The sequence below is a fragment of the Melanotaenia boesemani genome, chromosome 12 (assembly GCF_017639745.1).
Source record: "Melanotaenia boesemani isolate fMelBoe1 chromosome 12, fMelBoe1.pri, whole genome shotgun sequence".
In the NCBI taxonomy this organism is placed as follows: Eukaryota; Metazoa; Chordata; class Actinopteri; order Atheriniformes; family Melanotaeniidae; genus Melanotaenia; species Melanotaenia boesemani.
In genome coordinates this window covers 20,254,144-20,281,613 of record NC_055693.1, presented here as the reverse complement: position 1 = coordinate 20,281,613, position 27,470 = coordinate 20,254,144, and the positions used below count along the sequence as shown (strand labels likewise).

General features: G+C 37.4%; 2 protein-coding genes across 3 annotated transcripts in view; one reads left to right on the top strand and one right to left on the bottom strand.

Moving 5' to 3' along the window:
• Positions 1-1,094: 1,094 nt before the first annotated feature.
• Positions 1,095-5,299, bottom strand: LOC121649841 (CASP8 and FADD-like apoptosis regulator). Its single transcript, XM_042000943.1, has 9 exons — positions 4,514-5,299; positions 4,313-4,418; positions 4,007-4,142; positions 3,321-3,370; positions 3,205-3,235; positions 2,958-3,004; positions 2,747-2,825; positions 1,533-2,034; positions 1,095-1,449 (listed from the first exon to the last, which is right to left on the bottom strand). The coding sequence occupies exons 1-9, from the start codon at positions 4,813-4,815 to the stop codon at positions 1,320-1,322; spliced, it is 1,383 nt and encodes a 460-aa protein (XP_041856877.1). The 5' UTR covers positions 4,816-5,299; the 3' UTR covers positions 1,095-1,319.
• Positions 5,300-6,469: 1,170 nt separating this feature from the next.
• The window catches only part of LOC121649840 (protein FAM126B-like), a 40,306-nt gene continuing 19,305 nt past the window's right edge, over positions 6,470-27,470 (top strand). The window contains exons 1-2 of one of the 2 annotated variants that reach the window (XM_042000941.1): positions 6,470-6,811; positions 21,709-21,793. The gene's annotated coding sequence lies outside the window, so the exon portion shown is untranslated. The remainder of the gene's footprint in view (positions 6,812-21,708; positions 21,794-27,470) is intronic. The other variant, XM_042000942.1, reaches the window with a different exon arrangement.

Below are 27,470 nucleotides of genomic sequence, written 5' to 3'. Positions count from 1 at the left end.
AGTATGAGCCTGTGATTTATTTTCCTGGAGCCACCTGAACTTAATCTGGCTGCATTGGCGATAATAGTAAAATCAATGCTAAATCAATGCTAAAACGGAGATTGCATATCAGGTCATTTGTTCTTTCTAATGAGGCAGAGGTTTTTTTTTTTTCAGTTTTCAGATCTCTATGTGCTTGTGACAAGAACAAGGAAGCAATGAATTTTACCAGTGTGTGTTATAGAGTTTAGAGGTTACATGTTTTACAAGCATACATGTGGAGAGTGTGATGAGGAGGATTTTGCATTGCAAAAGAGCTGGAGACCCTCCCTTATGCACACAGACTTGATTTAAAATTCAGCGTTGTTAAAGTTTTCATTTTATACCATGCAACCTTTCTTTCTTTTTTTCTTTTTCTTTCTTTCTACCAATGAATTCCATTTTTGTTCTATGAATCAGTTTCATGTAATGGACGGATCAAAACATGAGATGTCTGGAGTACTCTTTCAAGAAAAGATTTACACTGTTTAAGATTAATGATGGTGACAACAGACATCATAGGACAATGACAGAAAAGAGGTCATTTCTTTTTCTGCATTATGGTTTAATAAACATCAGAATGACAAAGTTGTAAAATGATTAAAAAGAAATTAAATTAAAATACAAACAATACAAAAAATATATAGTAAATAATTGCAAGACAAATATTTAGCTGCACATTGAGAATAATTAAGGTTTTACAGCATAAAATGCTTTATGTGAGAACATATATGACTTTATATGTGAATATGCCATATAATTAAAATATTCGGAATTTATGATTTTTCTACTCCAACTCAATTACCGGGTTACAATCTTATGTTATTTATTCTTACACTGTTTTTAGTTATTAAGAGGTTTTACACAACGGCCATGAAGAAACACGTTACAGGAAAAACCGAACGTTAAAAACATATGTATGTATGTATATATATACACATATATATACATACGTATGTATATATATATACATATATATATATACATATACACACACACACATATATATATATATATATATATATATATATATATATATATATATATATATATATATGTATATGTGTGTGTGTGTGTGTGTGTGTGTGTGTGTGTGTGTGTGTATACATATAAATAAATAAATGAATATAAATAAATGTGAGTTTTTTTTCTTCATATAAAAGTTTGGTCTAAATCTAACCTGTAGGTGTCAGTCTATACACAAAACACACTTCATGGATGAGGGTCTGAATCTACTAAGTTACATTAGTGTGAGTCTGACTATACTGAAAGTTTGTGGAAACTTGTGCTCATGATAACTTCTAATCCAAGTAAAGATTTTTTCTCAGAGTATGTCTTAAATCAATGTGATAATCTGCTCCGGCATTTCTTTTGTTATGCTCAAAGATGGCACCATTCACCTCCATATGAGCTTCAACAAGATGAGTTTTCCTGTCAGAATACAAAGACAACAAAAAATGAGCTGAACAGAACATCAACAAAGATAAGATCTACTATTAAGTATTTGCTTGTACCTGCTTTTGGCTCTGTTTAAGGCATCTGTCAGAGCCTTAAGGTAAATGGACTGTTGTTCTTGCTCTAGTTGACGTTCATCAGTCCAGCAGTGACTCCAGAAAATGTCTGAATCTGTGGGGATGCAATTATGCATGATCGGCCCATTAAAGCCATCAGGCTCTACATCCCCATCCCAGTGGCTCATCCTGGCACAGGGTTCATACTCTGGAACGTTGTATCTCTGGATGAAGAAGAGCTTGGGCTTGCCAACCAGAATTGGGCAAACCTCAGCAGTGAAGACATGTCTGATGCTGTCAATGGGTAGACCGCTGCCGTTCAAGTCCGTACCCAAGAGATGATTGGCTGTACCACGACTGATGATGCAGCAGGCAAAGCCATCACCTGGGTGGTTTTCTCTTTTACTAAAAAGCCCTCTGAGAGCTGAGAGAATCTCATCAGCACTCAGCCACTGGTAGAGGATCACTTTGAAGTGGAGAGCATTAAAAGTCTGTTCTAACATTCCTGAGGGAGCAAGATGAGAAAAAAAATAAACCCTTCAACATGAAATATTAAAAAGACTGATATAGTTGTACATTATTATTATTATTAAAATTATTTTATATGCTGTAATTAATCAGCTAGTTCTTCGCTACTTTTTGTACTTAACTTGAAATGCTGGCACTTTTGAGTTTTTCTATTTTTATTCATAGTTAAAACGAATGTATTTACTCCACTTCTAATATATTCAGTATAATCTTTGAAATAAAAAACATGTTAAATTTGTAAAATTCTAAATAATAATTTTTTGAACATTTCAGTAGTTCTACCCACAAAATAACATGATGGGACTTTTTTGTGGGTAGACTCAGTAAGTCTACCAATGAGAAATCCCCACACGTTATTTTTCTTTGAATAACTTTTGGAGTCAAGAGAAAGAAAATGATCTCATCATCTTTTTTAAAAATATTTAAAAAATGTGAAGAACAAATCACAACCTGCAGAATACTGTACGTCCTAACTCCGCAAGACTAGAGACCTCCAAATAAAACTGCAACACTTATACAATTACTGAAATTAGCTCCATGTCTCAAAAGATAAAACCCTGCTAACAAACTGATGGTACTTCAAATATTGTATTTTTTTGCTTCAGTAGGATTATAGATGCCCTTCAAATGAAGATATTTTATACCAATGTTTGGACAATTTTATATCAGTACAGTGTTTTGTGTCTCACCTCCATCATTACCCACACAATCTATAATCACACAAACTCCTTTGGGATTAGTGTTAAAGTTGTACTGCTCAAGTTGATTCTGAAATCCAAAAGGACACAAAGGTTCCATAAATGCTCTTTTACTAGTTCATCACCTCAAATCATAGGAAAAATGCTACGTTAAAGAAAAGTAAAATGCAAAAAAAAGGTACATGAATGAATGAAAATTTACCCTACTGCTTGGCTCTCTGCTTACAGACAATGGTACACTCCCCCCGGCTGTTAAAAAAAAGAGCAATATGTTACTGTGTGCTCGAAAGTAAAATAATGAAGTAACCTCAGGGACTTTCCAACTCTTATTCTCTAAGGAAAACCCCCACGTGATATACTGTAATTTGACATGGTCTGTTATGTTGGTCTACAAAGGATAATCTGCCAGACAGCTTTTAAGGCACAAACATATTATTATCATTGAATACCATTGTGGTGGGTTGCCCCTTGAGCAGTTTCCTAAAAGAAATAAAAGAGAAGTTATTTTTCAAAACTTAATTTCATGAGAGAGAAAATAAAAGGAAAAATGAACTTTTATACTCACACGTGCTCTGCAAACTTGCTGTTGAGATGAATGCTGTCCTGAAGCTTCAGCTTTAAAAGGGGAAAGAATAAATAAACATAAATAAAGTATGTATGAAAAAAGAGCAACAATAACTCTTTAATCCTGGGAAAGCATATACACATTATTTCAAAAACTACAATTAGGACTGGTGTACATTTAAGGGTAGAGGTTGGTTTCACACAGTTTTCTTACAACACGGTGCTTCTGGTAAATTGTTGTCATTGCTGACTATGTGTGAAGACGCAGGCGTTCTCCCAAAGTCTAAAGAAAATATATAAATAAATAATTATCAACTGTCTATATTTGGTCTGATGCTGGGTGGCCTTTTTTTAATTTTCAATGTGAAATGGGATAAATTTAACCCACTTCACGCCTCTATAGCGGTGGTTCTCAAACTTTTTGAGCCACGCCCTGAAGGAAATTGTGAGATTGGAAGAAAAAAAATGATATTTATATATATTAGTACTCTGTCAGTTTTCTATGTTCTGGATTTTGAATCACAATCACTGAGGTGATTTATGAATGGCATACAGTCAGTTGATGGTTACACTGGTCACACACACAAAATATTCAGTTTCAGTTCCCCAATAAATAGTTATCACACTTCCTTACAGACTCCCCTTCTATGCAATTTCATGTAGAAAACAGGTAAAATACAATCTCACCTGACATCTTGTAAGCAACAAGCTTTTTGGCGAGATCAACTCTGCCAATGTTCATAAAACACTTCTGGACATTGTCGAGTCTTTCAGGTGAAAGTGAATCCAGCTTCTCAAGCTCAATGAGCATATCCAGAAAAGTCTGTAAAAGACAATAAGTGTAGACAAACGTACAATGGAAGTGAAAACTGGTTGGACACACTCCACTGGCATCACAAAAATGTTTCCAACCCACTCATATAGTGAGGTAAGGAATTAGTTATGTTAAAGCAAAACTAGAAGTCACTCTTTTTGCTTTCTTTTTTGTTTAACCTCAGTAGCCTTCATCTTCTCCCGGGACAATGTGTTGCTCAGCAGGAATTTAATCTTGTCCAGATCCTCCTTGTCCACATCCTCACTTATACTGACCATCAATACTCTGCAGCGTGAAAACCATCTTAATCAATAAAACATAACATCTATATAATGTATGAAATGAGACATCTTTACAAAACAAAATAACAAACATCTTACCTGAATTTTGAGAGAACCTGTGTGTACTTCAGAGTCTCCTCCACCTCTTTTCTGGTTATTTTATACACCCTCCTCAGGATGTCAAACCGTTCTAGACGCCAGGTGAGCTCTACTAGAAACAGGGTGCTGTTTTCATGATCTTGAAATTTAGATTTCAGAAAGTCCTTCACAAAGGTCCCGCTGGTGTCAGTATCAAAGCTCCCGCAGAGGTAGAGGAGCTTCCTGCGCTCACTGCAGTCCAGAGCATCTACTATCTGACTGATCTCTTTAAGGTGACGCTGGTCCAGAAGAGCCATAGACATTGGTAGAAAAGTAACTTGGCAAAAATTAATTTGAGATCAACAACTTCGCCTGTAACAATCACCGGCCAGTCAGGGGCGATGTTTCTAAGTAGACCTAATTAAATACAGCTGTTTGAGCGTCTGTAGCTTTTGGTTGTATCTGTTCGCAAGTTCCATTTTTACGGAAATTGAAGTACCCATTGCGTAATGGATAACAAAGACCACCAATAATTAAGCTCTGAAATCGGCGAATGAAAAGGTTTTGTGGAAACTATAGCTGCGGAAAGATGACGCATCACGCAAATGTTCTGGGGAAGTACCGCCACGCTGACAGTCGAAGTGCTGAAAACGCACGTGTTAACGCAGCCCCTAAACGCGCAAACAAAGCAAGCTCTCAGTCGGCTTTGTCAGAGGGAAGGCATCTAAGCAGTCCACACAAAAAAAAACTTGTTTAAAGAGAAAAAAAAACCAAAACATTGCAAACTGCGACAGCAACAGACTCATACGAAAGCGAAAGTTATAAAAAAAAAAAAAAAAACGATGCGGGTTTAAAGAGACATGCCCTGATGAGATGAAACCACTAAAATATGACTGGATCCCTGGGTGCTTCCCTAAGAATAGATAAAAAAAATAATAATAAAATAAAAATAAATAAATAATAAAAAAAGAGAGAGATACTATTCATTCAGCATCGTCTCTCCAACTGCCTACGTGGAGGTATCTGTCCACACTGAAGAGCCTGTAAGTCATGTATCATGTGGCACCTGTGCAAAGTGTAACAACCAAACAATGATGAATTAATACTAAGAAAACGTGTGATTTGGCTCAAAGCAAGTTTTTCCTCTTTATCAATTAAATGTTTGTTTAGATTAAAGCCATACATTGTAGGACCATCCTAAGTATGTTGCTCTTTGCTTTTACGAATTTAGCTTTACTAGTTTTTATATTAGATTTTTATTTATTTACTTATTTTATTTTATTTATTTATTTTTTACTTTAGTCGTCACAGTTAGCCCATTATTTCCTAAAATCTAAATCATATCTACATGTACCACTTTTCCCGCTCTGTGCCCCTGCCTGGCCACTCTATCAAAATCTTGTAGAAATTGTAAGCTCAGTCTCCAGCTATAGACAATTTCCACAAGCTTTACATTTCATTTTAAGAAGCTGTAAATGGTTCTTATTGATAAGGTTATGGCAAAAGTTAGATATCAGGTAACAAGTAAGCAGATCTGAATACTATTTGTTTACTTTAAAATTGAAGACTGGAAATATTCAATCAATCAACCAGTCATTTTATTTATATAGCATATTTCACAACAAATATTACTAAGTATGTCAACATAACAGATGCAGATGCAACACTTTGAAATGGAGTTTTGAGAGTTTGTAACAGTATGAGATTAATTAAAAGAGCCTCAAGTAGTCCTGCCACCAGTTACAAGTGCAATTATATATATTCAACAACTTGAGGGATTTTGCATTTTTATGTATATGTGGCAGCTGTTTTTGAATCTCAGTAAACAAATTCCCAAGGTTTCATATTGCTATATCTATTTCTAAATAGACATACAATCAAAATTCTTGATAGTTTTACAAATTTTAAAATATAATCTAAACTGCATAACAGGCTTTTATAAACTTGATTACGTGCAATCTGTTAGCACTCAGTGTGAATATAGATGTTTATATTCGTTGTGATTCAAAACAAGCGTGCACAGGTTATGATTCTGAGTTTTCCTATGACACTGAATGCATCAGTTACTCCCCCTTCATGAAGCCGAGCTGTCCGCTAACCACAGCGCGCTGAGTTCCGCTCAGTCTGGCCAATCGTGTTGGGCTGTCGTTGAGCAGCACCATTGCAGTGCGGAGAGATCATCCAAAGGTACACTGCTCCTAGAGAGAGGGACCGTTGGAAGGAAACGAACTCGGTTTGAGTGGCCGCCCTGGGCAAACACCACTTCTCCCTCCCTAATGCAATCACAGTGATATGGTTTTGTAACCATCCTCAGCCCAAGTGAGTATTTATTTTCTTTGCTTGTAAAGCATTAATCATTTTCCAGGTAGTCAGTCAAGGTCTGCTGCTGACTTGGAACATGATCGGCATTGGCTATGTTAGTGTGTGGATGTAAACCCTTGGCCAGGAGGCTCCAGCGTCAGTCAGTGCCAGCTCAAGTGGAGCCTGTCTTTTAGCTAGAGACAACTCAGCAGATGCTCCGGCGCTGGAGCCTTGCTGCCAGCAGTGAGCCGCCTCGGCCTGGTCACGACTGATGAAAAACGAGGATGTCCACCAACTGCTGACAAGAGGAGGGATGCTAACCGCATGCAAGCCGCGCTAAGGGAGCTAACGTTGGCGTACAGATTCGGGCTGTCGTGGCAGTCCGGACGTTAGCTAGCAGTTAACTAACTGGCTAACCGCTGCGTAACCATTCGGATAAGTGGTTAGCAAGCTGCAGTGTTTAAAGTCAAAATAACAGATGTGTTGACACAAACTCTGCTCAGTACATATTCATCTTTTGTTTACACTATGTACTAATTATACAATATCACTTTATCGCCAAAGTCTACAAAAAGGTTCAGCTAACATTTCAAACTGCTCTATTTTGAAACGTATATAACCGGAAGTCTCAAATCCCTCCCATTTTACGTGATTGATAACTTTTTGTGCAGAATTGCTGTCTAAGAGGATTTACATAGATGGGTCTAATTCTTTAAGTAATATTATCTACCAGAGTTACTGTAGAGTAAATCACTGATCTGATCAGCTGATGCTTGATCAGCATTTATTATCTTGTCAGCAGGACTCGGTGCACATTAAGTGTATGCTTTTATTTTTCAATCCTCATACCATCATTGCAGCAGTGACATGGTGATTTCAATAGCTCTCACATACAGTATGTCCATGTAAAGAAGCATGTACTTGCTTAAGTGAAAAGAGCCGAGTAAATAACTTACATTGCACTGTTAATTCCCCTTTATGTGCCAGGGTAATTAGAAGTGAGCCTGGACAAGGGCATAGCCCGTTCATGATCATCAGCTGAGCAGCCTGCAGTTGATTAAGGTTTGCACTATATCATCTTGGCAATTGGGATCACACTCATTTCCAGTGCTGCTTAATAAACTATGCTTTGAGAAGCCTCTTGTTAATTTCTGTTAGCTCCATCTGGATAGTTTGCTTAACTTAAGTTATTTTCTTGCTGTCTTTTGATGTTATTGTTTTGCTGCTTTCAACTGTGAACAAGCAAAATTAATAATTGCTTGGAGTGACTTATGTCTATGTAAATAAGCCAACATCAAAATAATGATGTAATAGGCAAAAGATGTAGAGCCGAAGATCCAGATAATTCCATTCCATCTGCTGCTCATCCTCAGCCGTCATCCTCCTTCTCCTCCCTTGCTGAATTGCTGACTGCCACCATGTGTTTTGGGACCAAGTTATCATCAGAGCTGCGGCCTATTTTAGACAGAAACTCCATTTGCCCACTTAATCTGTGTCTCTGTCTTCAGTTTTGAGTTTCATGTGCTGCTCAGTGTGATGACCTATTCAGTTCAACAATCTTCGACGAGTCCAAGTCCTTAAAGTGTACAGTTTAACATTGTGTAGTTGGTGAATGTATGCTTGTAATTGGAAAGAGCAGGATCATGCAGTCTGTGAATGACTCTTTTTGTGCCTACTTAGTACATTGTGAGTGTTTGAGTAATACACATCCTTGTTTGTTGGCTGCACATCTGCTCCAGTTGTGAGCATATACAGGCATCTCTAAACCAAAACAAATCTATATGTAATTGTATTGAGCCCCACAGTTTGTTGCTTTCCTCTCACTATTAGTGATGCACACACACATAGAGGATCAAAGTTGTAATTAGCCTGGCATGGATTAGCAATGGGGACTATTTTCCACTGTATAGTACTCACTCCCACAGAGCCAGAGGATCACACACAGCCAGTCAACCAGCCCCCTGCTTGTCCTCTTACTTCCAACAGAGAAAACCAGAATACCCATGTTTGTCGTTGTCCCCACAAGGCCAAGCCTCTGAGAGTCCTCCCAACTATTCCCTTAAGTTTAGTAATTTAGTCATCATCCCCCCTCCCCATATTCCTCTGTTTGAGAATCTAGATTGTTTTTTTTTAGCTTTGCTTAGAAGTCAGAAAAGTCGATCTTGTCATGTTGATTGCAGCCAGCTGGATATGTAGTTGGCATGCAGAGAGAGCTGTGGTACTGCTGACTCACTGCACTGCCAGGTATGAGGTGTGTGTGTGTTGGCTGTCTCCGTGATGTACAGTGTGTTTCTCCCCATGTACTCTAACAGCCAAACAATGGTTCACCGGAGGCAGAACAGCATGATGTGTGCATGCAGTTTCCTCCAACAAGGGCTTCAATGAACAAAATTTAACTTAGAGATTATTTTATATAGATAGCTCATTTTTGTCATGTCACTAAATATCCACATTCATAGGTTGTGTATTCACATGGATTGTATTGTATGAATAAATGGTGGCACAATATTACAGCACATTACATCATATGTAACAAACAAAATCTCAAAGTCTTCATATTTGAGAATCTGAAAGAAGAGGTTTAATGGATTAATGTTTTATCCGGATTAATTTATTGATGATTTGGCGTCATTCTGGTTTTCTCTCATTTAAAACATTTGTTGGATTGGTTGTCGCAGCAATTTATGCATGAGGTCAAACCTGTTTAGGAGAAGGTTTATTTAACTGAAACAGGATTAGATTGGCTTTGGCACTTGTTACATTTCATGCTTTGAAAATAAGAGCAATAAAAGAGCATTTAAGCCAATGACTCAGGAAGCAGCCCTCCCATCTGTAGTGTTCTGGTGGATAGCCAGCTCCTCAACTGGGGTCATGTCTTACCCAGGTGGTCCTTCCCCACTTTATCTGTACTGCTGAAAGCATTAGGCACACATATAACTACAACTTTTTCATGAATTTCAGCATCTAACTACTCGCAGTTTCAACTCTACCCCCCGAAAAGTTATATCAAAATGTGCGTCTCACTCGGGAATAGTGTGCTATGGCTTATGCTGTACAAAAGTCTTTCGGTGTTTACGTAATTTGCAACAAAACTGTGACTTTTTTCCCCCATAGGAATGAATGGGGATTTGGGCAAACTGAGCCAAAAAACTAGCCTACTTTGGAAACTTTTAGCTCAGGCCTACTTTCAGCTAGAAACACCATTCAAAGTTTTAACAGGTCATGAAAAATAAAACTTTGACTGACTAAAAGGGTGTTTTGATATCTTACGGTTTGGACACAATCACAGATTATGTTTTTAAAGGGGCAAAAGGCAAAATCATTTCAGGAGAGGGGAGGCGCTGACTCACACAAATGAACACGAACATGCAGCTTGGCTGACTGGTAAACACAGGGCTAGAGATCATCACAGAGAGACAGTGACATGCTATACTTTAGATGAAATTACACCTCTAGTTCATCACATAGCAATTTTATAATTCCTTCAAACTAGAAATAATTCATTTCTGCTTATTGCCCCTTTTAAGAAAAATCTGAAATCTCCCCCAAATCCTCTCCACTCTAGCATTAACTCTAAATCTGGCCAAAAAATTCTTCTCAAACAAGTGTGTCTTACTCCCAGAGTTTTCCCTGTACATACACAAATTATTTATCAAAACAGAGGAAGTTAAGTTGGCTTCAAATGAACCTCTGGTGTGGAAAAGCTGGCACTTGCAGATTTTGAGCTACGGTGCTCCGAACTGCAGAAAGTCTACTTTTTCCTCCTATTAACCCCCTTTCAACAGAAACTTGGATTCTCAGCCCTAAACACAATTTTCGTGTGTTTTTAACTTGCCACCATTTAAATTCTGTTCACATTACAGTAAAATAAATCATGTCCATGCGTTCCTCCAACCCTTCTGGCGCTCACGGTTCAAGTATTGTTCTGATGTGACTTTTCATGTGGTTTTCAAGGTGGTGTGGACTCCAGTGTTTTTTCTGTTCTGTTTTTCTATTTGGTTTTTACAAAAACTCGGCTACATGTGTACATGGCCTGAGTCTGCAGTCACAGAATGTCCCTGTACATGTAGCAACGGCAACAAACAGGCCAGGACCATTTGTGTGTGTAAAATTGGAATCATACACACACCTTCCCCAGATACAGTAATAGTTATTGATTCAGAGGAACTGGATTAATTTAATGAACAATTCGAAGTTTTTATTGGTTTATAATAGACGTCAGTGATTCAGTGCTGTCTTTCAGTGTCCATATACAGACGCGTGCGTCAGCACACCTCAATCTCTATCACACACACACACAAACACATTGTATACACACTGTGGGTGTCTATTGCGGTGGCCCTGAATTGTCACAGCAATACAAAAGCTACAACACAAATACAAAAACCACAACAGTCCACAATTAGCCATAACACAAAAGCTGCAACGGAAGTCTCACCTCTTTTTATTTCTCTAAAATACCTTGTACAAACTAGGCAACAGTGAAGTCACGCTGTTGTGAAGTTTGCAGTAAAGTGCCCAGCACTAACTTTCCTCTTTTCAAATGGTTACCATTTGGCTGCATTAGTAACCATCAAAATTTCTTCAGAAATTTTCTAATTTCAGTCTAATATTTTCCTGTTATATTCATTCTTTGACTTTCATTCATTTGTTGGAATGTTGTTTTGTCATTTTCCCCTTTTTTTTATATTGATCATGCTCATTACACTGTTGACAAAATTTTACACAATTGCATTTTAGTAGGAGGATTATTAACTGCACATTTAATATTTGACTTCTTTAAACAGCTCCTCTCTTTTCTTGTCTGTTTTACTTTTGTAAAAAAAAAAAAAATCTAAATCTAATCATTAAATTCCTCACAGTTCTCTAACAAATGCTCTTGCTCCATTTTTCTATGGTTCGGTTCAGACTGAACAACCCAAGTTTTTTATTAACCAGAATTTACCTGTTGAGGTTAGCTTTGAGGGTTTGTGTTTTGGTCATGTTACAGAGTACAAATATTGGTGATTGCATATGAAGCATCCTCTTTGACTCATGCTGTGCTGTATCACTGTGTCCACTGGCTTTTCGTCTGCTTCCGTGTGTTTTATTGAGTGCTGTGTTTGCATCCCTCCATTATTCATTCAGTTCTGTGTTTGCAGGTCAAGTGGTTAAACTTTAATCCACCACTGCGCCTTTACGAAGTGAAAAGATAACTAACAACAGGTACTTCTGTGTTTAAACGTGCCTGTTACTGACGATGGTGGCTTAATGAAAAATGAAGATGCTATTGATAATTTTTCAACTCATGTATTTAATACTTTTAAAGAAATGATGACGTATATCGTAACGCACAAGGCTACACCTGAACAATGTCAGTTTTTGTCAGTGAAATTCCCACATTGTGTATAGGCCACACTCTCACGTTTTTTTTTTCTTTCTTTTTTTTCTGGTGATGTGTCGCTTTTTTATTGTCTTTTAATGACAATTTTAAGCCAAAATAGAGCAGAAACATTTCCCACTAATCTTTTTTTCTTTATCGCTCTCTTCTTTTTCAGCATTATCCCGATTAGGGCTGCAACTAATGACTATTCTGATGGTTGATTTGTCACAGACTATTAAAATGACCGTTTTATTCCCTAGTCGCCATATTTTTCTGCTGGCGGACTTTATTGCACATGTGCAGCTCTCAGCAGAGATAAGAAAAGAAGTTTTGTTCTCCCCCCCCCGCCGACAATAGTCGATGGGAAAATTCGTTGTCGACTATTTTTATTATCGACAATGTCGACTAATCGTTGCCGCCCTAATCCCGATATCTGCAGCTATGGAGAACAAACTAAGCGAAGTAGGTCTTAGAAGTAGTAGTTTACCTCGTCTTAGTTTACTCCAATGAGTAGTCTTCTCACAATCAGACCAGTTAATGTTGAGAGAAAAGCAGCAAATCCTCTCTGGAGAAGTTAGTGAATGTTTGACATTTATATGTGACAACACTACTCTTATTTAGTAGTGGTCAGAATATCTTGGACCTGAACATTATATAAGTTTTGTACAGTAAAATCAAGTCACTTGAAGGGTTGTGTGAAAGACAGATTTTGGGTTTCTGTGGGATTTTGTTTGTGTTGGCAAGTTGATCAGATATGCTGAACAGCTGTTTTACTGTTTGCACCACATAACATGTATTGTTGAAGACTTATACCATTTAAAGTATTGTGCAAAGTACTCATTCTAGCCATCATTTCATGCTATAATGCTAGAGAAATAAGACGAAATAAGTGCAATATTTCATTAAAATATATTCAAACACAACCATAAATGCAATATATATATATATATATATATATATATATATATACTGTATATATATATATACTGTGTGTGTATATATATATATATATATATATATATATATATATATATATATATATATATATATATTTAACGTATATTTAAATAACCACAAACAGTTTGTGCCATTCTAACAAAGTTCATATTTGATTTGACAATCTTTATTCTTCAGCGCAGTCGGAAACAACTTATACAAGCTTTCTTGTAATTTCTTTAAGTAGTGTTCTGGAATAGTTCTCCAGGCTTCTTGAAGGACATCCCAAAGTTCTTCGCTGGAAATTGGCAGCCATTTGTTTAGAATGATGGCACGCTGCTTCAGTAATTCTAAAGAAAGGATTCATCACCTCACAAGACTTGTTGCCACTAATTTTCATTCCAGTCCTTGGTGTAATTTGGCATACCAATCATTTTTGCACATGGTTGTGTGTTACTAATCCACACAGAAGGTTGCATTCATATCCCCATATTTTATTTGTGTTTGAGTGGTGACTGTAACTCATGCACAGAGGGAAATGACTTATCCTGCTGTTTACCTCATCACAGTTTACATAATACTTCCCCTCTGACCTTTACCTCTGTTACGGGGAATCAAAATGCATGTGTGTGAAGGGGAAACACAAGCTCAGTGTTTTTAATATGTCAATAACACAGAGGACAGTATGATTAAAAACATGATAATGGGGTCGTCATCCTCTGTGTCTACGCTCCATGCAGGGCTTTACCTTCCAGTTCTCCTCCTCAGCTTGCTGGTCACAACTCGGTGCCCGTCTGACGCTGAGCAGATGCCAAGCGTGGTTAATTCCAAGAAGCCTTGAGTTATTGCCAGTTATTTGTTTTTTCTGTCATAATGGCAAAGAATGTAAACAAATCTTATGAGCTTTGCAAGAGAGGCTTACTAGAAATTTTAAACTAGCCAGTCCAAAATGTGCTTAGAGAAATCTAGTTAAAGATGTTTACATAATCAATCATTTTAGATGTCTGGCATCTAACACAGTTTATTGAGTGTTTTTTTTTATTAGCAAGTAGAAATTTGGCTAGAACTCTGTAGCTAATGCTTATTAACTTGGCAACAGATGATTGCAAACTAAGTCAATGTCTGCTAATGTAAATGTCTTTGTGTCTTTTCTGAGCAATGAATAAAGCCAAATGTAGCCCACATGGTTGTTCATACAGACTAAATCCGTTTGACTCGATATATATCATGCGTCTATGAAGTGGAAGGCAGGTTACGTGTAATGGTTTGATTTTTCCCTAATATTTACACTTATGCAGACGTGAGGTGGGATTTAGGTGCAGCTTCCTTCTGCTCTCTGCCCTGCTCTTTGATCCTTTGACTGTAACAGGCTGCGTTCTCAGCCCCCACACTGTTCCATCGTCTTGGCTTGTCACAAAAGCTCAAGGTGGTCCATTGTTGTTGAGCAGCTTATCGAGCAGTACAACCCTTTCATCTGTTTTTTTTCTTCTTCATCCTTTTAGATTACAATATGGCATGCTAGCACTGTTAGCAGAGCTAAATACTGTTGGATTAGTGGCCATGTGTCTGTTACTTGAACTTCTGATTGTAGCCTTTTGCTTTCTTTAAAATATAAGGAAAGAAAAAAAGTAGGAAGCTGTTTTAGTACTATGTTAGCTACTATGTTAAAGAGGGATGGCTATAGAGAACTCCAACAGGCTTTGATAGAGTCAGCATAAGTGTGTTTATCCTGTATGCTGGCTAGCATACACAGCATTTGCATTGAAGGCATTTGTATGCCCCGGTTTGGCGCGGAGGGGAGGGGGAGCAGGAAGTTGTTGGCAGTCACCTGTGCTGTTGTGTGCTGTGTCTCACCCTGTCTAATTGGTGGAACCCAGTGTGTGTGTTTGTGTGTATGTAGTTGCAACACAGCCCATCCCATCACGTCTGGCCCTGCAGCTGCAGCAGAGCTAATTTTAGCCCTGGATGTGCGTACGCCTCAGTTCCCCAGCCCTGGCCTATGAGAGATGAGAAGAGGATGAGGGAGGCACAGTGGCCAAGTTTTCATTTTTTGCATCTACCTTTCTGTCCTTTTGTGTTTTATTATGATTTTGTTATGTATTTTACATGAATGCATTCAGAATAGTAATTTTTGGGGTCTGTGTCCTCAGAGCAACACTATTGATTTGCTCTGGGATATATTGACTTCAGTGGCTTTAGCCTGCATGTTTGTGACCTTTACTCTCAAAGTCTTTCAAATCATTAAGTGTCTCACAGAGGTGTGTGCATCTGTCTGCCTTTCTGTCTCTATAACTGTATCAGGTCATCATTCCCTGTGAAATAATAGCCTATTGGATGATTCCCCAATGTAGTTTTTGCTATAAATAACCCCCCCCCATTCTTTTCCTGTGCAGAAAGTATACGCTGCAGGTGAGTGGCTGGTTCCTGTTACGATTGAGAGAAGCATGGGGAGATTACACCAGACTGAGTCACTGTAGTCAGGTATTAAAATTAATCCCTCCACCCAGGGAAAGTGTCTGCATAAAGTGTGTGTCTGTCTTATGTAGAGCACATGCACCAAGGAGGTTAAGGAAAACTCCCTTGTGACTTAGTAAGATGGCTTACAGGGAGGCAGCACGCAAACAGAACAAGTGCAAGAGTGTGTATTTTAAATTACTCATGCAGTTGAGCTTTGCTACGCATTTACGTGCAAATCAGCAGACTGGTCATTGATTTCTGCACAATATCAGCACAAAAATAGCCTGACCTGAAAGACAGAGTGTTGGCACTAAAAATAAGACTCGACAGTTCATCATTGTGTGCGGTCTAGTGTGTCATTATCCTTCTGCAAATACTCTCATAGGGGAAAATAGTGACTATTATCACCCACGGTTACACAGACAACCTAATCAGACTAGGATATTATTTACTTCAACCTTGAAATAGAGATGTACTCAATCCCCTACATTTATACTGTTGTAACTTGGATTGATGTTAGATTTTAGTTAGAATTTACAAACAGGGATCAATGATTTAACTGTCATATTGTTGGATATTCTGCTTGTTACGGCCACAAAAAAAAGGATCAGTTGAATGAAGTAGCACAGTATGAGGTGGCTAAAGCAGTTCGGGCACAGAGCTTGCTCAAGTTCAATAATTCATGGCTGACTGAGCTAAGCTGACCTTGGAAAATCCTTGGCTCTGTTTGAAACCCAGCTCTGCTCATTTAGGGCAGATGGAAGTTGTCAAATGTACAGATATAAACAGTCATGCACAGTACATGCACTGCTTCCTTATTGATAAGCTTTTATCTTTCATTTCTCAGGGTAGTTTCTCCCCCCCAATGTTGATATTTCTCACATTTGTCATTGTCCCAAAAAGCATTATAATATGTAGCATCCATACATTTGGATCTACGTCAGAGTGAGTCATGTTCCTCTGCTGCCAAGAAAAGCAAGCACCATGCTTTTCAAAATAGCTTCTTCCAGCAGTTGTTCCACACTGATCTGATCTTCCAGTAGAAGTAGGCCAAGCTCCAGTTTAGACTGCTGTTAATATTGAATTTTAATTAGTTTTTACCTGATTCTCTACAGTTATTTTAGAGGGTAAGCAAAGAGTCAGGTCCACCCTGCACTTAAACCTGTTACACACATAAGGATTTTTTAAATCTGATCAGATTTTTTATCTGTTCGAGACCTCACACATGAAGATTTAAAAAAAATCAAGCATTTAACAGTTTTGATCATACTGTGTGTGGTGTGCTCCGATCACCTCTGTACAGAACACCACACACATAATGCTGTCTGGTAACTGATCTAGAATCTAGTCCTCCAAGCCAGAAATCTCTCGTGACCAAACGTGATCTAACAAAAGCAAAAAAGAACCATGGCAACAACTGGAAAACACAACACACAGCATGGAAGAGGATATACAGCATGAGGGAATGATCGTGGTCTTGGGACTATTGTTGACAGAAAAATCCAGAGCACAGGAAAAAAAACAACAGACTGGAGACAGCTTTCCACACATGTGAAGACTTTTGGTCGTAAATTTTGAACATGTTCAGTACTTCCCATTGTCGGCCACAACCCGTTTTGGAGCCGATTGTCGGGACGAATTCGCTCTTAACACACTTCAGACCAAATTATAATTTTATAGGAAAGACGTAAGATAATAGGATGTTTGCCATCCTTGGTCGGGAAGCGGCAAAATCGGGACAAAAACAACCCGATAATCTTTATGAGTGTACCTAGCTTTAGCTGAATTTACTAGTTAAATTTGCTTTCATGGCCCTCACTAATGTTTGGTTTGACTTTTTAATTCACCAACAGTTTTGTGTGTGTATGTGTGCATCTGGGTTGGTTGCTACTGTTGTTTCACATGAAGTTATAAATGCACTGTAACTGAAAAAAGCATTTTTAGCTGTGGTGCAGATAAGGGAAACTGCAGGTGTGACCGCATCACATATCTGGAGGTCTGTGGCATTGAGCAGACATCTTTAGTTTGAGCATTAACTTGTAATTTCCTTTTCTTTTTCTTCTTTGAAAAACACCCCTCATCATTACATTGACATTTGCATCTGTCATTATGTTTATTAGCCTTCCTTTTTGTGCAGATTTTTCTACAATATGGTGCATTGTAATGAATATTTTGGATATTATCCCTCACTCGGACTTGATGGAAATTGTTAAATCCCCTGTACATTTGTGAAGAAGTCTTTACATTATTTCCATCAAATTTGTCAGAATTTTTGTTTTTGTGTGTGTTCAGGGCTGCTACTCGAAAATTATTTATATAGCAGTGGAAACAAATCTGCTAGCACTTGCAGGAAAGATTTAAAACTGTACTCTGCTATAGAAGTTAAAACAAGTACAAGCTGAGTGTTGAGTTGAGTGGTATATCTTTAACAGTCTGCTTCTACTCTCATCTCCCCCACACTAGGTAGAGAAGAGGTAAAGAGTGGCTCTATATACTTTGCAGGGCTGCAGCCGTATGTTTGTTTACACTGGCTTAATGATACTTCTAGTCACAAGTATGATTCATCTGCCTGTAATGAATGATGAGTATTGTGAGGTGTGTGAAGGAGCCCTCTGTTCAACACTCACATAAGCATACAGCTCACAGCTGCTTTGGCAATCGATTTCCAACCAAGCCTGTATGGTTGGTTTAATTCCATGCAATGTCTCATTGTATCATCTGCTGGAAATACTTTATTTTACTCACTTTTTTTCTAGATTTAATCCCCACTATAATTTAAGTTTGCTTCCAGTGGCAGTCGGGTAAACATGTATGCATAGAGCAAATAATTTGCATACAAGTTGAAGGTCTGTTGTAAAAATCTCAATGACTGTGTGTAGATATTGTCTAAAAAGTTTCAGTATGTTGATCAACATGTTGCAGCTGTCATTGCTTCTGCGTGTACAGGTGGCCAGTAGAAGAAAGGACACTGTGTGTGGGTGAGTGAGCGTGAAAACACAGCACACCCACACAGCAGCCTGGAGACCGCATTCAGGATGATTATCTTATGCTGTTTTGAATTTCATTTGATTGATTGTATGGAGGGATTTTAATTCCCCAGCTTGGCTAACAAATACTGTTCTTATTGAGTCATGAGGCCTCAGAGGGTCCGTGCTACAATATTAAAATCAGTCATTGTCAGGAGGAGTGTGGTTTATGAGCAGTTCCTTCCCCCTTGTTAGTGCAGTTTGAGCAACTTAGCACATACCCTGCAGTAACTGCATAGCTGGATTGCAGCAGTACGAGTATGAATGTATATTGTTATATGGTTCAGATTTTGATAGCAGTAAAGAGAGGTGGGCTTTAACTGTTCTGTCTTCAAACTAAGTACACAATGTGCATTTGCTGGCTTTGTTCTAACCTTGTTCATTTGTCAGCGGTGTGTTAAGCAGTGTAATTGTGATATGGAGTTTGAAGTGCCGTAAACAGGAAGGGCTGGCACTCTCCTATTCCCTGGCCACAGGACAATGAGCAGGGCTTGAACAGAGGCAGAACAGCCTATAAATGGAAGTTTGCTTGTTGTCACTCTCCAGGCCTCATTAGCTGTATGACACATTTAGCAAACAGTGACAGCTTGCTCACTGGCGAGCACTGTTGTTATCCAGATGCTGGGATTAGATGGTTCAGAGTAAGCAGGAATTGTACTGTAGTTCATTAGTAACTAGTAGTTTATTTTGTTTTCTTTTCTATCCAGCACTATCCCCAGCACTTGCCATCCTTATCTATGTGCTTAGTATTCCTTGTTCTCACTGGTTTATTGGTTTGTGGTGTAGCTGGGTAATAAGGAAATCCTACTCCTTATAGAAAGCTGAAGTCCAAAGAAAGGAATAAATATTTTCAACAGAGTAATTGTTTTATTGCTTAGTAATTTGTAGCATGCAGATCATTCTCTTTGACTTGTGCAACACAGACCAGCTCTGCACTTTAAATGAGACTTTCATTTGCCCGGTGTTCTCAGAAAAGTCCACAGAGAGACTATCCTTGTCAATACCCTTTTACAAGTTATATGGGACACACTTATTGAATAGATGTAGCATGCTGTCTCTCTTGCTTTGTTGATTTGTATATGTTATACATAGATTTGTATATTTATTTATTATCTTGTATATAGATTTGTATGTTTGCTTTGCTGCTTTTTATTTATTTATTTATTTATTGTTATCTGAGTCTTTTGCGCCAATGCATGCTGCTGCAACCCCTAATTTTCTAGCTTTGGGATCAATAAAAGCTGTCTGTCTGTCTGTCTGTCTGTCTTTTTTTCCTAGTAAATTTTATTTCCCAGTAAATTTTATAGATATAACAGTGCTTAGCAGCCTAAATGGTTTAGAAAAACAAAACATATGGAAGTTTAACATGCATTATGGTGTTCTTGCAAAATGGTTTTGGCTAAAGGAAAACAAACACCGTAGTAAAAATTTAGATTCATGCCAGCTTTTACTGCTGTGGTAGTGTTGGCAGGATTTAGTTATGTAACTAAATGGAACCAGTTTTCAGCTAATTTAACAAGCTTAAAAGCCTGATGAATAGAATGCATACTTACAGCGATGCAGCTATCGTGTAAAAATCATTTAATGCTATCAAAACAGTTTGCTCTTTGATTTCATGTATTGCCCACAATGACCTTGTATACCCTGTGATTTAAAGGTGGGGCTCCAATTATATAAACTGAGTAGCAAAATATATTTTATAATGTTTTTTGATCTTCTGGATTACATGGGCCCACTTCAGTCTTGTTTTGTTTTGCAAATATGAATGGGACTCATCACACTACAGTGAATTTCAGCTTTGATTAATCTAGCAGAGGAAACCTTCTTTACATTTTTCCGTAGATAGAGAGGATACACATCATTTCAAGATTAAACATATATACGCATGGTGATTTCTTTTGTACTTTTTGATTAAACGCTCACATAAGATTTATTCATAACACGTTGTTTACTACGAGTTCTACTAAAGCCTGCTGTATTCCAGCATGCTGCTGAAGCCTTGCTTAATTCTGTCAAACACAGTATGTGCTTTGGGTGTGTGCCGTGCTTTAAAGTATTCTGGCCGTGTGCAGGTTTTTGCACAAAAAAAAAAAAGGAGCGATTTAATTACTTGATGTGTGCGCTAATGTGGAGTATTGTCATGTTGAGTTCATCTACCAATGGTATGAGAGGAACACAGAGGACATTCGACTAGGTCCTGCTGAAAAACTGCAAGACTTGGGATGTTCATATTTTTACTGAAATATTCTACGGAGCTGGTAGATTAATTGAAAAATCAGGCTCGGGATATTTTCTTTTGCTTTAACCTCTGGTGTGGATTGTAAATATGAACTTTTAGCAAGTAAGGACACGTTTGTCTACTGTGCAACAAAAGGGAACTTGAAAATGGACTCTTTGTGTCATGACTTAAAATAACTTCCAAAGCAGTGTTTTTTTGGGGAAAAATTAATATTATTGTCTGGAAAGAAGAAAAGAAATATTTGTGTGTATTCTTTTAAATAAAAAATAGATTATAAATGTTACAAAGTTTTGGATTGTTTCGGTTATGTAATAAACAAGCCATCTAATCATTATATTATTTATAAAATAATTATAATTATATTGTTGTTATATTTCCAAAATGTAATCTGCAAGCATGCCAAGTGTTTATTAACTAAATTTCTCCTCCTGATACACTAACTAATTCTTCTGAGTTACCATTTTTAAAAACTCCTTTGTTATGTGAAACGTCAGCCCTCTGTGCTGTAACTGGCATCTCCAAAAGTGGCCGGTTTGAAGGATGAAAGGTCCACTTGGTTTGGTTAGAGTTGTTGAATACAGCTACAGAGAACAGGTTTATAGAATGAAATGTCTACATTTGATGTGCTTGATGTCCCATTGATACTACGAAGCTCCCAAAAGCTTTTTTTTCCTTTTCATCATAATGTTAATAAACATGTGACAAATGAACTTTCAGGGTTTTCTTGACTGTGAAGTAAATCTCACCACAAGATCCATGTACTGTTCTGATGTTTTAACTATTCCTAAATGACAAGAACTGTTGCAATAGGAATTATGGAGTTTTCTTTTTTATTACAGACGAGCACCTCTTCCTGTGTGATGGATGGATCTGCTTTTCCCCCTTGTTGTTGCAGGTGACCCTCATAGAGTGACAGATGTGTGCCACTGTGGAAAACCATTTGCATCTCCCTGTGGAGATTTGAGTTCTGGATCGCTGAGGTAAGCGAATGGGAGTCAATCATGCCTCTAACTGCCTAAATTCATTTCTTACTTACACTTGTGTTATGACTAAAGATATGGAGAAAAAGGCCATCACATAGATAAAAACTATTAATTCTGAGTAAACCAATAGTTGGTCAAATGTTTTGCATGACATTTTTTAATAATATTAGTAAGGCAAGGCAAGTTTATTTATATAGCACATGTCATGTACAACACAATTCAAAGTGCTTTACATAAAGTATTAAAAGCAGTACAGATGGTGCATTAAAAGTAGTAGGAGGCAGCAACAAATAGCAGAAATTACAATAATAAAATCATAAATAAAATAATTTTATTATTGTAGCAGTTCATGATGATTTTGATGTCGGTGGTGTCTCATCTCTGACCCGCCACTCACTTCACCCTCTTAATTTGTATGTAGTACTGTCAGTTATTTAATCTCAATTGCGTTTTTTCATAAAATGAACAGTTATTGTTGCTGAAAATTTGCCACTGCCTGTAAGTCACTTGACTGCTTGTTCCCATGGCAACTGATAAGCCACCCCTGCCGATTTCACCTCAGTGAGCCTTTGACAGCTTGACAAGCCTGAGGAAATGAATGAGTCAGCCTTTCATAAAGAGCTGAACAAGCCGGGTAAATGGCAGCCTTTCAATTCACGGACTCAAGATTTAAGTAGCGTACTCACACACAAAGATTCCTGTAGATCGTATCATCTTCTGCTCTGCTCCTCAGGACTATCAGCAAATTGAATGTTTTGCTCCTCTGAGCCTCCTTGTCATGTTTTCATCTTCATCTGTACCAAACCATTTGTTTTACAAAATTTATGATTTATTTGGTTTAAATTCTAACCTCTAAATACAGATCTGAAATATCTGAGTGCATATAAGCTGTTGCAGAGCATGCAAGAAGGTCTGTGTTAAATATTTGCCTGTAGAAATGAATCAGTCCAGAGTACATCTACATCAGTCAGACTTCTGTTTATTTTTGAAGAAAGACTAGTCTTTTCTGACATTTGTTAACAATTTATATTTGTATTAAAAGTGGAATCATGGAAAAGACGTCATTAAATTCACCCTCAAAGGGCACATCTTGTACGAGGACATATAGTCAGCTGTTTGTTTGTGGTGGAGCCTCAATCAGATCTTATGAGTTGGATTACGTTTCACTTAGAACTTGCTGCATTTTGTTTTCAGCTCTTGTAAATGAAAGCAAATACAACATTTTAAATGTAGAATTTATTTATGTTCACAGTTTACTGTCAGCCATCTGACATAAAAGTCAGGCTGTTCACATGATTTACTTTCCTTTCATATAGTACTAATGGAAGGCTTTCCACATTTTCTCATATTTCACACTTCCTCAACTCGATAAAATAATTTCCTTTCATCAAAACACTCTGACGGGGATCAGATCACTCCTGTATGCTCAAATGGACCCAAATGGGCCTAGAAAAGGGCTTTAGTGTAAACTCATATAGACTCAGTGTCATCTGATAAAATCATTACTTAAATAGCTTAAAGACGTCTTTACTGCAGTGAATTTGGCTATACCTGCTATAAGATATCCCTCAAAGAAAGAGAAAGAAAGTGTATTTTCAGTTGTATTTTTGTTTAAATTCAGAGATTATAACAACTCTATCAGAATAGTGATTTATTTTTACTGCATCCATCTTTTTTTTAATCCTGATTCATCAGCCAGCCTGTCAGAAAACTCTTCCACAGAATCGGTCTGTCATATTAATGAGGTGATGTTCAGTGCCTATTCAGTGTAGAGGTTTTTTGGTTTATTTGATGGGGACATTGTGCATTAACAGATATTACTGTAAACATACCAGAGTTAGCCAAATTGCTATTTTACTTCTGCAGTCCCTGGACGGGGAGACTGTTTGTGTTTGAAAAATTGCTTAGATTGTTGGCAAGCTGTCACATGCCTTTTAGTTTGGACTTGCTTCTGTCTGTCTACCATAAAGACATCATTGGTGAAGTGCGCCACTAATGGGTCCAAACTCCACATAGGACCTCTGAATCTGATTCGTAGTTACCAGGTCAGTTAATGGTTACATGTGTGACAAATCCCCCTTATCCAAGATGACTTGGTGGGCAGACCTAGTAGACCTGGTGGTGGTTTTAAAATGGCTCCGATGTAAAATGATTGTGTCTTCAGTCAAGTTGTAAGAGCATCACATCAGCTGCTGTCGGATAAATCCGAGCTCAGCTGAAAATGTCATAGCAGATGTTTCGATTTTGACTGGAATATATCAGTCTTTATTTAAATAAACAAAAAAAGTCTGTTTTTGCTTTATTGTGAAGAACTATCCTTGGAATGGTGAGGAAGAATATTTATTTTAAGATGACTGAATTGAAGCAAAATGTGAAGAGCATGAAAGGGTTTGATAACTTCATGGTGCTGCTGTGTGAACTGTGGGAAGAGTTTCAGCAAATTTGTGGCCTGCAGTGATTTGGATTAAACAAATTACATTAAACAGGCGTGTCTCAACATCACATCTTACGGTGGAAGAGAGCTTTAAGCCCGTGCACATCCAGTCTCACAATTTTTCAGGCGTGTTAGATATAAGCTGAACTATATTCCCAGTTTTGCCCACACAACTTGATGCTTACAAAATCTTTGTGCTCAGAGATTATTCAGTCCTGTTATCTTCTATATGGTGGGAAGTTAACTAACACTGACCCAAATACAGCTGCAAAGAGTTTATTTTTAACACTCTTTTGTCACATGTATCACGTTTTTTATGGCAAGTAAGTTGACCCTCAATTTGTGTCATATTTCTAGATTAATATATATATATATATAATAAAGCAAATAGCAGTACAAATACCAGAATTTTACTTCAAATTACAACAGATTATAGAATTACTATGATTAACAGTTACATTGAGGAAACGTTATTCAGTCATAATACTCTTAATGATGAAAGTACTTAAGACAACATGTGTTTTTAATACATGTTTTCTGTTGGGTCATGTTCAGTGCTGGTAAATACACTGCATGGCAGAGAAAAGTCAAATTTATCAAATTACAGCAGCATTTTGACATTGTTTCGATAAGCTTCTGCAATGTCACAAGATTTATTTCCATCCAGGGTTGCATTCATTTTTCTCCACGATCTTGTGTTGATGATAGAATAGAATAGAATAGAAATACTTTATTAATCCCTTTGGAGAGGCCTCAGGGAAATTTGGGTACCAGCAGCAATACAACACCAACAGTAAAGCAGGATAAGCACAAGATATAATATATACAGGTATAAAGTAAAATAGAGGCAATAAGGTGCAAGAAAAGTATAAATAGAATGCAATAAATAATAATAAGATAAGTTAAATAAAATAATATAAACAAGCATTGCACACAGTAGAGGTGGTACAGATTACCAGTTCACTTATTGCACGTATAAGTTATTGCAACTGTTTGTATGGGTTATTGTGCATGTGTTGTATCAGGTGGACTGCACACCTGATTGATGGGAGAGTCTGACCACTGCACAAAGCCTTCTCCAGCACAACCCAAAGATTCTCAATGGGCTTCAGGTCTGGACTCTGTTGTGACCAATCCATGTGTGAAAATGATGTCTCATGGTCGCTGAATCACTCTTTCAAAATTTGAGCCTGATTAGTCCTGACATCCCTGACATCTTGGAATATGCCCGTGCCATCAGGAAAGAATAAATCCATTGATAGAATAACCTGATCATTCAGTATATTCAGGTATCGGCTGACCTCATTCTTTGAGCACATAATGTTGCTGAACCTAGACCTAACCAACTGCAGCAACCCCAGATCATACACTGCCCCCACAGGCTTGTACAGTAGGCACTATGCATGATTGCTGCATCACTTCACTTGCCTCTTTTCTCACCGTCATGGTCCCATCACTCTGAAACAGGGTGAACCTGGACCCATCAGACCACATGAGCTTCTTCCATTGCTCCAATCCAGCCAATTGAAGCTTTTTTCTCCAGTTATCCTCACTGATTAGTGGTTTTGTTATGGCTATACAGCTTTTCAGTCCCAATTCCTTGAATTCCCTTCACATTGTGCATGTGGAAATATGCTTACTTACACATAGCCTTGAGTTCTACTGTTGTTTTTCTTTTATTTGAATTCACCAAACATTTAAGTGATCGCCCATCATGATCATTTAGGATTTTTTTTTCTTTTCTCAACCAAATGTCTTTCTTGAAGATGATGGTTCCCCACAATCGATCCAGTTTTTAATAATGCATTGGACAGTTCTTAACCCAATTTTAGTCGTTTCTGCAATTTCCTAAATATTTTCTCTGCTTGATGCCAGTGATTTCATCCTTCTTAAACAGACTAAGATCTTTTCCACGACCACTAAATGTGTCTTTCCACATGGTTGGAAATGAGAAGCTACTCATCGCATCAGTTTGGGTTAAAAACTTGTTGCCATGTGAAAAATAATCGCCTTGCAGTAATTATCCAACAGCAGGATCATACCTATTTGCTTAGTTAAATCCATGTGGCAACTTTTTTTTTATAAGCCACTTTTTCTTTTCTTTTTGCTTTATTAATCTAATATACTGAGAGAAAAAATCATTGTTAAACAAATACCTTACTTTAAAAGTACTAACATGCAACAATAATTGTTCTGTATTCATGTTGCAACCTTCTAAGTCATTACCCAGTCATGATGTGTACCTCTTATTCCCCTTATTTCTGTACATGCAAAGGGTTCAGTGTTGTCACAGCTCTCACCAATTCTCACCGGTGACTGGTGTAAGAAATGAGACTTTAAATCAGATGGTTTCACATTTTCTTTACAACAGTGGTCACTGAAGAAAATCATGTTGAGAATCAGTGTTATGTTGATAGTTGACTTGAACATGTAGAAAAAGTGATAGAGCACTTTGCTTTTTTATTATTGCTGTCATCATCAAAAATAATTTTAATCTGAAATTAACTATATATAACTAACTATTATATAACAGTCAAAAACTTAACTCACACGTTACCCTCTAGCTCAAGTTTTCTGGCTCTTCTTTTTAAGTTAGAGTTTATGGTTGCAAATTTCAGTTTACAGACTAAAGCATGTCAATTTAAGATTTTAGTTATCAAGTAAAAGCTTTCCCAAATCTCTGGTGGTTCATATCAACAGTTATTCATAGTGTAGGGAGGTTAGTGTATGGAGGTGACTGATTATGTAACATTCTTTCCAGCGTCGTCGCTCTCAGTAAACCAAGTTTGTATTAGTTCAAGTTGCACAACCATCACCACTGTTATTTTTCATTTATTCTTTAAATTATTTTCTATCTTCACATCTGGATTTTATTTATTTCTTCTTAGTATGGAATGAGATTGAAATTTGAAAGAAAAAGAACACAATTAAATCATTAATTATTGTTTGGCAAATAGTCTACCTGTGTGTATGTGGGTTGTTGTTGGGTTATAATTATAGTTGACAGTTACCTGCTGAGCAGAACTGCACTACATTAACATGCCTCCTATAAAGACATTTTATCATTTTTTTAATTAAACTCTGTTTTTTCTGCATTACTCGGGAAGCGAGTAAATGAAGCCAGTTAACTGAATATTTGCTGAGGTGGAAATGAATATGGTGTCATGTTCGACAGGGAAATAACAAACCATAAACTTAAGTATAATTTGGAAGATGCTTGGCAGCAGTAATGCATCATAA